At 39.1% G+C, this 14,081-nt stretch overlaps 1 protein-coding gene across 4 annotated transcripts in view; it reads left to right on the top strand.

The window, feature by feature from the left end:
• The window catches only part of LOC107382586 (RALY RNA binding protein like), a 169,907-nt gene that overhangs the window by 143,833 nt on the left and 11,993 nt on the right, over window positions 1-14,081 (top strand). For all 4 annotated transcript variants that reach the window (XR_008566011.2, XM_054751402.2, XM_054751403.2 and 1 more), the window contains 2 exons: window positions 2,189-2,236; window positions 7,689-7,864. Coding sequence is in view for 3 of the 4 variants with exons in the window: in XM_054751402.2 (XP_054607377.2) it covers window positions 2,189-2,236; window positions 7,689-7,864 (224 nt within the window). In the remaining variant the exon portion in view is untranslated. The remainder of the gene's footprint in view (window positions 1-2,188; window positions 2,237-7,688; window positions 7,865-14,081) is intronic.

Genomic DNA, 14,081 nt, shown 5'->3' with positions numbered 1-14,081 from the left:
AAAAGTTGGGTAAATCCAGTCCTCCTCTGTCTTTGGTCTTCTGAAGCGTTTTTAAGCTAATTCGTGGAGGTTTAGGTTTTGTCTTCCTCCCTTTTCACCTCTCTGGTAGAATCCTAATTTCCTTTTTCTAATCTTTTGAAAATAAAAATTAAACAACAATAAGTTATTTTCTTAAGAGGTTCTATGCTGATAGTTCTACCACCATATCAGCTGTGCTAGCTGGTGTTGGGTTATTTTTATTAAAACCAGGTCACCTTAAGAGAAGTCAAACGCACAGAAGATTAGAGCAATATTATTGTTCAATTTTACTTTGCAAAGTGGAGAGATGAAAGGAATACACACCCAAGCATGGTTCACAGGATCTCTCAGAGAACATCCATTCTCTCAGGGCTTTTATTACCAAGCACACACAACACATCACATCACATTCCTAAACTGCTCCGTAGAGATTCAGGTGGAAAGCTGTTTAACATAGGGAGTAAAAACAATGCCACAACTCCCTCATACAAAACAAGGTGCATTCGGTCAACATTCTGTTTCCCATGGGAGTATAACTGATAACACAGACCATCGTGGTCTGAGGAAGGTCGTTGTCCTCCCTGTTGAGACGGGAAGACTGGCAAAGGATAACGCTTGCATTTTAATGAAGCAACAGATGTTTTACTTATAAGGCAGCTATGATTTTAAGTAGTAATGTCAGCGAAAACCAATTTTTCTCTTATCAGCTGGTACTACATAGGATGAAACCGATGATCAAACATAATGTCACAAATTTTCTGATAGGTTCATGTTAATGATTCTTAGAATACTTGAAACTTATCACCGAGTAATTAAAAATACTTTGATTTATGATATTCTTGAGCGTTTGATGAAGGACGCTGCCTGACGCCGGGGACACACCGGCCGCGGAAGCGAAGCGCCGAGAAGCGAATCGCTCACGAAATTCGGCCGCTGCTCGCCGCTCCTCAGTTCAGATCAGACGCGCCCCAGTCGAGGCACGCCTCGGCTCAGCTGTAGTTTTTCTTTTAAACACTTGGTGTCCTCCATTTCCTCTTTGCCTTTTCTCAGCTCTTTTCCTCTACGTTTGAGTGTTTGTACGCGTGTGTGTGTGTGTGTGTGTGTGTGTGTGTGTGTGTGTGTGTGTGTGTGTGTGTGTGTGTGTGTGAGACCAATGGTATGAACCAGTTGTTTCTGCCAGTTGAATCTCTTGGAACCCGCTCCAATTCTGCAGCTGTATCCTAGCAGTTGCTTCCAAAATGGGTACGTAAATAACCATGTTTTTCGGGGGTCGTACAGCTCCTTGTGTTTCTCAACTTCCATAATTCATTTAAAGTCATCCATCCTAACTGCTTGCCTCAGACTTTCTGCCTCTCTGTCCTGTTTGCTCCGGTGAAAAGACTCCCAAAACCACACCCCCCTTCGTGTGATCACACACGCACACAAGTTCGATGTGTGTGCGTGTTCGTGTGGTTTTTCTGCAGTGTCTGATTACGAACACATTTGACTATTGCGGAATTTTATTTTGAAATGCTTTATTTTGTTAACTTTACCAGCCTGCCTCTTCTGTCTACGTTTGACTTCCTGCCAGAATTGATGCGATTCACCTGCGGCTCGCGAAAAAAATAGAGCCAACGCCGAAATGATCGCTGCACGGCGCGGGCTGGAGCGCCGGCGCGAGGCGATTCGCGGCGCTTCTGCGGCCCATGTGGTCTATAGAATAGCTTAACAAGGGCGCCGAATGAAGGCGGTCCCATTTTCGCGGCGCTTCCGCGGCCGGTGTATCCCCGGCGTGAAACTTCACCTGATGCTGGCCAGCTGGACTTAGTTATAACCACTGCTCACCTTATTCATCCAGTTTGGGGTTTTGGTCCAGATTTTTATGTCCCAAAGTTCATCTGATTACATGTGTGAATATTACACTTTTATTTATAAGCACAAAATACTCTAAAATGGATTATTTTATATGAGTTGTCAGCCCTGATTTCTAATGATTAGCTTTGGTTTTAGCCTCTGGAAAAACATATTTTTTTACTTCAAACTTCAATTTATGTTTGTTTTATTTGTTTATTTTTGGTTTTACTCACCTGGGTGGCACGTCATATTTTCTCGGTTTTGTCAGACCCAATAAAATCTGTGTTTCTCCATCTAACTCCCTTCTCTCGTTTTTCTCTTTCTGTTTCTCTCCTAGTGGTTATGAATTTGATTATGAATACTACAGAGATGATTTCTACAGCAGGTAAGTTTCATTCATATTCAGCCATACTGATTTGTTTGAAAGATGTGCCTTTTCAAAGCAGAACGAGAGGTTTTATAGGGTTAAATGTATGTAAGAATAGAGGCTGGTCGATATATTCATTTCTTTGTGTGTCGGCCAAAATTATTTTTAAAAGCCAATAAAAAATATTTTAAATCAGGCACCTATGTTGCCAACTACCGCCACTACTAGACTGGAGAAAGGACCCCAACACACCGTTTTCCTAATTTATTTTATGTTTTGAGTGTGTTTTATATTTGAAGTTCAAGAAATATTAAGAGATTTATTGACTTATTTAATTAATGTTGCACACAGTGAGTGTTCAGTAGTCTTTCACAATCAATGTGCTGCTAAAACATATATTTAATGGCTGTCATCAGCTGATCGGGAGCTAAAGGCACTGCTGTTTACATCCAAGCAGATCAGGGCCGAGAGGTGATCAGGCTGCAGACCCGCAGATTTGGTGCTGCAGGCAACGCACAGTTGTAACGATTAAATTTACATATTATTTAATGAACCATAAAGTATGAGATTCTATAGAAACTATGAAATCAATCTTATGGACCTGTGGGTACTTTTAACCAGAAGATTGGAACTTTTTATTGCAGGGATTATGTAACAACTTCGTATTAACTCAGAGACAAAAGAAAGAGTCAAGTTTTAAAAGTTTAAAGATTTATTGCTAAACAAATTCAAACTAGACTAACTTTAAACACTAAATGTATGGTGTAACTAAGGTGAAGTGAGATGGAGAATGGTGTAATGTGGAATGTTGTTCAGAACCAGCAAATGAAACGATTCGTTCTGATGGGAGTGAAGTTGATGTTTTCACGCTAAGCTTTGGTTTGGAGATTCATAACACACATTGAGATTGGGCATCTGGTCAGGATGCCTCCTGGACGCCTCCCCGGGGAGGTGTTTCGGGCATGTCCTGCCGGCAGAAGGCCCCCGGGTCGACCCAGGACACGTTGGAGAGGTTACATCTCCAATCTGGTCCGGGAACGCCTTGGGGTCCTGCCGGAGGAGCTGGTGGACAAGGCCGGGGAGAGGACGGCCTGGAGCTCCCTAATTGGGATGCTGCCCCCGCGACCCGGACCCGGATAAGCGGAGGAAGACGAAGACGAAGACGAAGACATTGAGATGCCAGCCTACGTACCGTTTTGGAAGTCCCCGTTAGATCAGGAGGTGTAGAGGTCCAGCTTGGACCTTTCTGGAATCGAAGCCTGTAGAACAGCCGCGGCCGCCGACCAGTCCTGTCTTTGAGATACTCCCAGGTCACGACAGTTTTATTGGCATCTAGCGAGACCCAAAACGGGGTCGTGATGGTTCAGCTTTTATTCTGAAAGGAACCGTTGCAGCAGTTGGAACAGCAACAGATTTTTTCCAACTTGTTGTTGGCTCTTTCGGCTGAAGAGGAAAGTTACGGATTGGCCACTCCCGACAACTTCTCTAGAACGCTTTGAACTGGCGTTAAAGATGACATGGGCATAGTTTTATACCTCGGATGTTTTGATTTACAGTCAAATTAAAAGAGGACAGATTTACCAAACACCACCAAAACCACACCTCCGTCAGATCTGGAAGATTCTGATTGGATCAGTAAAAGCAATGTGTCATATCTTAACGCTACGTGTGATCAGTCTCTAGTGGAAACATTTAAAGTTATATTACTTATTATATTCTGTAGGTTTAATAATTAATATTTTCATTTCAAAAAATGGTTCACATTTTATTATTGACTAACACTTTGTTTGATTAGCTTTATTAAAAATAGAGTTCTTTGATTTGTTAAAAAGAAAGAGTCCTTTGTCTTCATTCTTTTCTTGGGCTGGAAAGGAAACAGTTTAGAAGCAAATGCATGACACCTTGAGCAATATCTCATGCAGATTAGTTCTTGCTGAGGAGAGGGGGGAAATGACTTTTAGGTGGAAAACAGTCATTTCATTCCGTTACACAGTCCTTCCAACTTTCAGCTGTTTGTCCTGTTAAGTTAAACAGATCTAGTCTCCTCCCCCTCTCGCTCTGTACTGCTGGTGCACACCGCAGTGGGTCAGACCGGCACGGATCAGCTGATCTGAGCACACACATGGTACCCATCTACCTGAATCCTCTTGCCAAAGCTTACGTCACGGGCCGGCCGCTCCGGTCATCGAAAGATCGTCGGCTAGCACTGTGCTTACATCATGCTCAGGATAATCCAGACTCTTTTCATGTGTCGTTCCACTGATGTGGAACGACCTACCAAGCACTACAGAACCGGAGCTTCCTTGTCGATTTTTAGGAAACTCCTGAAGACCCGGCTCTTCAGAGAGCATCTTCTAAACTAGCACCCTCCCAGCACCTGTCCCCCACTCTACTGCACGCTCCACGTTCGCTTCCCGCTATGATTGATTATGCTGCCTCACTGCCACCTACTTCTGACTGAATAGTATTTGTTAGCTGTTGTCAAGGGCAACCTGCTGCCTTGATTATCACCTATAAGTCGCTTTGAACAAAAGCATTGCTAAATACATAAACATAAACATATCTGCCTTAATAATCGGCTTTAGATATTGGCCATCTGCAACAAAATTTTTTAAAAATCAGTATCTGCACCGGCCTTAAAAAACATATCATTTGGCCTCTATATCATGTTCAACAGTCTTTAAATGTTTATGATGCCAGACCTTTGATAGTTTCTGTCTAGTTTCCCCAAATCAGGAAGCTAATAGATGACTAAAGGATCAACTAACAATCAACTTCCTCCATGTGTTTAAGAAATAATAAACAACACATGTTTTTTTTAAGTTTTACCAACACTGAAAGTTTTTGTTTTAAAGAAAGCCTTCAATAACAATGTCTGTAACAGGTTTAAGTTACGTCTAACCCAGGCTTTCCACTGGATGCATAAGCAGCGCCTAACTTAATTATGTTCGGAAAGAGTTTACTAGTGAGAACAGAAGTGTGTCCCCTTGTACCAGGAGTGTTTCAGACACTAATTAGCTGTGAAGTTGGTCACTGAGAATTTGCGAGATAACGTGTGATTTTTTCAGCAGTCAGTAATATGAGAAATGGTGACAAACGGTGACAGGAAGTCTGTGGTTTCATTTCTGTTTTGTTTCCTTTGTCTATGAGGGCGTCACATGGAACGACCAGAAAAGTATTTTTTACTAGTTAAAAAATTGGAAATTTGCATGTGTCTTTTATTTTGAAAGTTGCTGGAAAGTTTACTGTTTCGATCTGCTGAGCTGATTCTTTGTGGAAGCGTAGCGGGTAGAAAAATCACCAGAAGTGTAAAAGCGTCCAAACCACAACAAATACGCATCTGGTTGAAAGCCTGGTTTCGTCAGATGTGAATGAGCTAAAAGTTTCTTAATGCAGTATATGGCCACCATTTCAGCTATAATAAATAACAGCTGTATGTCGTGTCTGGCTAATTTTGCAGGAACAGTGTTTGTAACTTACTGGTTTGTGAGGTTTTCTGTCACCATAACGTTTGCAGTTCATATAAAACCATCATCAAAATGTAAGTTACACAAAAAATATTGCCATAAACACAGAAATATCAACTTACTTACTTGACTTAAATAAAAGTTTCATTATTTTTATTCATGTTACTTGAGTGCCCTACTTTGATGAATGATAATTATAAATGACCTTCACTTGTATAGAACATTTCAGAGTCAGATGACTCCAAAACGCTTCACACTACAGTGAATCTTTCATCCTATTACGGCCGGTGCCTTTTTGTTCAGGGAGCAGGACCTGTGGAACTTTGGCCTGAGCCATCTCTTGTTTTCCCTGAGTCTCTTCGGCAGGCCTAAGGCACCAAATATGTCCTCCTCATCCCTGCAGCTGCCACAGCTGCACCACAGCTGCTAATTAGCTCCTGAGCAGCATAAAAAGAAGAACTGCCACCAGAAAGGGAGAGACCCCTCGTGTGCCGTGTCTCCCAAATGCTCCCTGTGTGCTTTTTTTTTTTTTTTTTTTTTTAATGGTTTTTAATAAAGTTTTGATTGTTTAGAAGCATACTTGCTATTTTAGAAAGAATTTTATCCTTGGCTTCAGTCCCCACAAAATATAATAAAATATTTGTGCATTTCTGAGATTTAACCTCTTTATTCCCCCCTTGATTGCAGGTGTGATCAAAACCAGAAATGTAGAAAAATGGGAAAACATTTAATAGTTTATTTTTTGTGTGTTGTGTCCAGATGATTTGTGGATGATTTTTCAACACATTGGAGTCGCATAAATGGGTATATACATAGAAGCTCAGTCATGTGGGTGGGGCTTGGAGTAGACCCACTGCTCCTCTGTACCGAAAGGAGCCATTTGAGGTGGCATCTAGTTAGGATGCCTCCTGGACACCTCCCTGGTGAGGTTTTCTGGGCACGTCCAACTGGCAGGAGACTCAAGGGAAGACCCAGGAAACTTTGGAGAGACTATTGTCTCTCGGCTGACCAGGGAACACCTTATGATCCTCCTGGAGGAGCTGGCCCTAGTAGCTGGGGAGAGGGAAGTCTGGGCTTCTCAGCTTAGGCTGCTGCCCGATAAGCAGCTAAGAATAGGATTAATGAGATGATTGCATTGATATTGCTCCTGCTATACATGGGGAACATATGCAATCATGTGGAAAACAACAAAAACTAAAAATCGAGTCTTGACTGATGTGGGAACCCAGGCAGAGTAATAAAAATTTATGTTGCTAATATTTTGACTTATCAGATAAAAATGTACATGGGAGTCAATGACACAAAAAAATGCACAAGGAGCATTAACTCTATAAAATAATTTCAGTGTTATATTAAATGGAGTAACTAAACGTTTTTACTGTTTTGGTAATTCCCCCCAAAATACACATCCTGCAAAATAATTATAAATTGCATTAGCATAAAGTTATTCACAAAAACACATCTGCCTGTGCAGAAACAATGCATTTAGAGCATATGACGGTTACAGTCTGCAAATGTTTTTATTAAATCGAGTGACTTATTTTTTCTAATAAAGACTTCTTGAAACTGTTGTGCAGTCTTAATGGCGGTTTGGATCAAAGATACAAATGAATGAGAAACCACTTGATTTCTCTCATTTATCCAGCAGCAATCAGCACGCTCCACTGCTAAGTCATTTTCTCTTTCCTAAATGTCAGTGGTGTTGAGAGCTGAGAACAAGGAAGGCTGACGCTTTCATTTAACATTTAGCACCCTCCTCTTTTCATCCTCTGTGGATCTGTGGAGGGGAACCGTTCATCTATATAATGATTTGGGGAAGCCTAGAGATGGAGGTGGAATTTATCAGTAATTATTAGCAATAGTGGGACTAGAAAGAGCTGATGTCAAATAAAGTGTCAGAACTTTTTAGTTCTGATAAATCTGCACGTTCTCTTCTGACGTCTCATACAAAAAAAAAAGATAAAGACCTACAGAAAAAAGTGATATTTGTGTTTTTGTTCAAGGCTTTTTGACTACCATGGCAGAGTGGCCCCCCCACCCAGAGCTGTGATTCCTTTGAAACGCTCCAGGGTGCTCGCCCCCTCCTCCCGCCGTGGGAAGACCTCCTTTCCTATTAAAACATCCTCCTCTTCCTCCTCTTCATCCTCCAGAGCCCCTACGTCCTCCTCAGGCATCAAACGTACGTACAAAGTCACTTTTTGCACTTATTTACATTTTTCACACTGATGGATTTATGTGTATCAGGACCATTGTGGATGGGAAAAAAAAAATTTGGTGGTAATCATAAACGTTTCAAGAATAAGGCAGCCAAACCTGAGTAAAATCTTTTTTTTAATTCATTTTTAACCACTGTATACACACACACACACACACACATATATAAAATATGTGTACATATATTATATGTGTATATATATATATATGTTAGGGCTGGGACTTGATTAAAATTTTTTATCTAATTAATTAGAAGCTTTGTAATTAATTAATCTAAATTAATCACATTTTAATCGTTCAGGAAAATGTGCTCTCAAAGCAAAACTTTTAATTAAAATTATGAGACAGAGAATCAAACATTAGACATGGTTATTACTGTAAACTAAAGCTTTAATCAAAAAACTGCATTTTAGTTATTCAAATGTCACTGTGTGATATGAAACAAGACCCAAATCAACTCAAATTTATAATTACAAATAGAAAACGTCTGCAAAGGGTTCCTGAGCCTTTAAAGAGTCTCTCTGTCTAGTTGAATTACTGAAATAAATTTGACTTTGCACCAGATTCTAATTTTTCCAGTTTCACTTGTTTGTATAATTGGGAGGTTTTATTAGCATTTTTACTCATAATGTAGTAAAAACACACATATAAATAATAATCCTTCAAAATGACAGTAGAACAGGCACAAATATGATCTAGGACTTCAATGTACTAACTTTTAACACCAGAGCAGGTGTGACTTATTCTGAGAATGATCAGGAACACTAACTGGTTCCAGTTGGATGACTGGAGGTTGATGGGAAAATAAAAGATCATGGCGAGGAAATAATGATCTGACGAACAGGTGAGCGGACCTTCCTTACATGGGAAGTCCTGCTGTCACGTTAAGAAGGGGATGCTGCAGACCCGCAGATTCACACCTGCAGCAGCGAATCTGGTGTGATCTCCAGCCTGATCACAACGTTCTCGTTCCTCGCTGCCCCGATACACTTAAGAATCTGCCCCTTAGCTGATGACAGCTTCAACACACCTCTGCTTAATGATAGTAATGCATGTGATTTTTAGACAGTGACTCATCTCAGAAACATGTAATTCCCCGACAGAATTGTTTAGAAAATCATCGGAAAAGTTTCTGTTTCTGTTTTAACTTAAGCTTCTGTTTTCAACTTTGACACGTTGTTTGTGATTGTTTACAGAGTAGTGAGAACACGGAGCGTTCTCCCAGCAGCAGCCAGGTTTCGTTTCGTTTTATTGAGATCCTCATTAGCTTCTGCCTAAGTGCTCATACATTTTCATACAATTGTTTACTTAAGACAATACCCAATACACACACACACACACACACACACACACACACACACACACACACACACACACACAAATCCCTAATTCACATAATACCAGTAGCTCAAGATGAAATCACATATTTAGAACAAAATTACATATATAAACTAATATCGGGAGAGGAGTTAATCACACCAATAAAGATTGAAAGTAAAATATAACAGAATGGTGACATCATGTCCATTGTTTCGTATCATAGTTCATAGATATCCAGTATTCAATCTCAAACCCGGATTCTCAATCCTTCGTTACTGAGTTCATAGTCACTATACTATTAAGTGTGTAAACAAAAATTTTTCAGTTTCTTCTGAAAAGAAATGTTATTACTTTCAAAAATAAAAAATCTAGGTAATGCATTCCATGCAATCATACAGATTAAGAAAAGAGGCGGACGTGTTTCCTAAATCCTGCATCAGTCCAAGAAAGGCAACTTATTTCTGTGTTTATTCCGTTTTAGTAGCCATTGGCGCTGTGCATTGTTGTGTGCGTCAGTGATATTCAGTCTACGAGGAAGTCGTGCAATGACAAAGGTTCTGCCTTGCTCGAAATGCAAGCTGCGATTAAATGTGTGAATTTTATTTTAACACGTTATGTTTTTCTAATTAATTAATCATAGTTAACATGTTAAAGTCCTGGCCCTAATATATATATATATATATATATATATATATATATATATATATATATATATATATATATATATATATATACGTATAATGTCAGTATGAAACCAATCTCACTGAGCGGAGACCGTTCGGCATCCATCCGGATCTCATTTACTTCTCTGATTAACTGAAGATGCATTAAAACATCCTGAATGTTATTAGTGTGAGATTGGGAGCATCTCAGTGGTCAGCTGTGTAATTGGTTACAGGGTTTGTTCCATTGTTTGCCATCTTGGCTCGCCGTTATCAGTTTTAGCAGCTTGGTCTGGTCCTGTCAGGAGGACCTGGCTGCAGCTGCTATTAAAGCAAAGGGAGGAGGAATTTTCAAAACCCATCTTGTCCATTTTTTGGAGGGAGTCAATAAATTCTTCTCTGTGACCTGAGCAGAGCTTCTGGACGTAGGGGACACTAATTTTCGCCCGTCGAGAATGTGAAAAATGGCTGCTTGTATTGACTTTGGCTGAGACGGATTGGATGGGAGAATAAGGTTAGGGTTGTCCAAACAACAGGGTGAGCGGTTGGGACCGCTGTGGCTGTGCCGCTAATGATTCACTCCAGCAGATAAATAAATAAACACTTTGTGTTTACATTCCGTGGATTTAATCTTTGCTCTTCGAAGTCCCATTTGAGGAAAATAAAACACCCCAAAAGTTTAAATGAAAACGTTGATTTGTTATCTATAAATCACAATCAATGTGTTCAATGGAGTTTCATCTGTTTTTCATGTCTTTGATTAATCCAATTTTTAATTTTTCCGCCATCCAAAAACAAAATAGATTAACTATCAATGAGATCCATTAATACATTATCACTTAATCCAGTTTCTTAAATAGAAAAAAGTTTCAAGTTTGTCACACTTTTATAGTTTCCTTGTTAATCTTGCCATGGGTAAATTTTAACCTCATCTCAGAACCCCACACTTGATGTTCCAAGACCTTCAGTTGGGTCCCCTAGACTGAGGAACCTCTATTTGAAGGTATTCCTTGATGTCTTTCCTGCACAAGTCAGGAACAAAACATTTTGTCAGTGACATAACTCACAAAGCTAAAATCTAAATTGGCTAAAAGATGTTACACTTATTATTAAATTAGAAATAAAAAGACAAATCTTACATAAAGTAGACGTGGCATCAGATAAAGCTGTGAGTCACCTCCTGAACTAACACTTTAAGTCTATGTAATGGATTCAAAGCAGAAAATATTCACATAATAAAGCATATATATATATATATATATATATATATATATATATATATATATATATATATGCATAATTGCATTGCAACTTTTACATGTTTTTATATTTTTTATAGCGTCACCAAAGAGGCTTGGATCAATATTTAAGTATGACAGACCCTCAGATGTCTTAAACTTGGGATTGAGTACTTAAATAAGAAAATCCTTTAATGTAAAGTGTTTTGAAGTGTGGGTCATTTATCATTAACTGAATAATTAGACAGTTCAAATGAAGAAGTAGCTATGTGAGGAGCCACCTTAAGAATTTAAAAAACACAGCTTCCAGTAATCCTATTGAATACAAATGTGCAGCAGGTTACCAAACATTAAAACAAAGAAAACATTATTTGCCATTTTTTTTATGTTATTCATCAGCATCAATCTCAAATTTAACCTTATTGTTATTCATGGGTTGATGCTAAAAATTTCTTGATTAGAAATAATTTGTAGTCTAATCAATGCCTTTATTTTGGACATAAATTGAAAACAGCTCTCACAACCTCACTGTAAATGTTGTCCTCTTTTTTATTTTTTTTATTTTTTATTTTTTTGTTATTAACAATATTTGGTTACATTTGGTAACTTTATTATAAAATGTATATTTTTTATTTTAAAAAATGTTTGCCGGGGGGGGGGGGGGGTGATTTTAAAGGAACATTGTAGGCATTTTGATGTCTTTATTTAGAAGGTTCCCTTTGGTGGAAAACTGCCTTAACAAAGAAAAGGTGTTCACAAGATTTGGGTGAAATGCAAATAAGTCCAGCTAGATGTCAGGCATCTTGCTGACAAAGGGGTAGTGGTTGCAAAGAGTGTGCACAGAAAGTCCAGCTGACAATGAGAGGGTGTCATCTGCATACATATGGTTCTGAGAACAATCTGAAGTTTTGGCAGCCTGATTAATGTAATTAGAGAATAAAGATGGGCCAAGGATAGTGCCCTGAGGCACACCTTTCAGAATAATAAGTGATTGTTTAGTCTTAAGCTGATTGGCATGGTGCTGGTGGACAGACCAGTACTAGAGAGCATTGGGAGTTTTATCAGTTTTATCAAAAAATTGGGGGAAAAAATTGCCTACCGGTAATTATTCCTTTATTTTTTTCATTGTACTCTTTTGAAATGTATAAATTGTTCTGCTGGTGCTTTTTTTCTGCTCAACATCCATCAATGTTTTGAGTTATCACAATAATTTAAAGTTTAGAACCCTAGCTTCATTTCTTCATGAAGACCTAGAAATTACACCCATCACTCATTCTTTGATGCTTCTAACTAAAAGCAAGGTTTCTCCACCGTTTTCCTAAAAAACAGACTATCTCAAGAGGCAGTGCTGATGGATCTCTTCTAGATGAGGTCACGTTTGTTTTCTCTCAGCAGCTTATGTGGTTGAAAGCACCAAAGCGGCCTGGAGGTCCGGATAAATTAAAAACCGTTCCACACTTTCTTATCATCAAAGGGTGACCGTAAGCTGCCCAGAGTGGGGCTCCGATAACGCTGGACTAAGGAAAAGCATGTACCAGGATACCATGTTTGGACAAATGAAAACAGGTGATGCAGAGGAGATAACGGCACATCAATACCCCCCACCCCCCCAACAGAGATATGATTGTATATTTAATGTCTTCCAGCATTTTTTTTCTCCCTCTTTAGAAGATTTAGTCGATAGCAGCTTTAAAAAACAACATGAGAACATCTCTTGGGGTCTCCTATCACACGTTACCTATGGATTCCAATCAGAGCAGGTTTCTTTTCCTTGGTAGCATCCATCTTCCTGCCCTTTTATATGGAAAAAGCCTCTGTGATGACAAATATCATACAGCGAGCTCTGCATCCTGCTGGGGCAGCTGTTGTTTTGTTTTTCAGGTTGAATACTTGTGAAAGATTAAAATGTCCTTTAGAGGAGAATACCTTACTCCAAGGTAATACGTCAAAGATTTTTCTTTTTTTTTTTTGGGGGGGGGGGGGGGGGGATGTTTAATTCATGAATTTAGATTATGCAGAGTAGAGCGTAGAGACTTTGGAGGTATTGTGATGCTGTGTGGGCGTAAATCTACATTGATGAATCTTAAGTTAAAGAGCCACACATAAACACAATAACAAACAAGTTATGTTTGGATTTTGTTCATGTCTCCCATCTCTGATCTCCAGCTGAAGCTTTAGAGGGAACTCGTGGGTTTGTTTACAGAGCGCTCATCCGTTCCAGCGCTGCCTCAGATACGATCTGAAAGGGAGAATTTTCTGTTTTCTTCTCAAAAACGCATATGACACATTCCATCTGCCAAGAGTTAAGGAATGAGATTACCTTGTTACTTAATGGTCTAAATTCTCTAATCTTCTCCAAACGAGCGCAGCCTCATTTCAGGCTGAATTCATGCTGACATTCCTCTGATAAGTATTTTTATTTTCGGCTGTTATTAGCTCATGACATATCCAGGTTAAGTCTTAAAACTTCGACATGATGCAGTCGCGCTTCATTACCCAAATCTCAGACGGGTATTATCAGGAGACCACTTAAGACCCAAAGCAAAGCAGGAAGAAGGAAGCAAATTATTCATGAAGCAGTAAACAGAAGCTGTGGGAGGGAAGATTGTGCCGCTGCATCTCATGCTGAACTGTAAAGTGAGGCAATAAAATCGTTCACGTCGGAGGATGGAACATGCTTTGATGTCTTTGTTTGTTGCAGACTAAACTGTTGACCAGACTAGAACAGAAGTCTGATCATAAAACAACCTCAATTCTGTATGGATTGTGGGTGTTTTATCAAGCAAGGAATGAACAACAGCTTATTAAAATTACCATTGTGGAGAATTTCAATCAAATAAGGTGAAACAATAATAAAACTGTCATTTTTTATACAGCTGAAATAAGAGTGTGCAACGTTAATCTTAATTATAAAACATTTTTGCAACTTACATCTAATTTTTAGAAGTTTTTCTGCGTTCTT

Source organism: Nothobranchius furzeri, chromosome 7 (genome assembly GCF_043380555.1).
Source record: "Nothobranchius furzeri strain GRZ-AD chromosome 7, NfurGRZ-RIMD1, whole genome shotgun sequence".
Lineage (NCBI taxonomy): Eukaryota > Metazoa > Chordata > Actinopteri > Cyprinodontiformes > Nothobranchiidae > Nothobranchius > Nothobranchius furzeri.
Note: the sequence above shows the minus strand (reverse complement) of the source record. Positions and strands in the feature narration are given on the sequence as shown.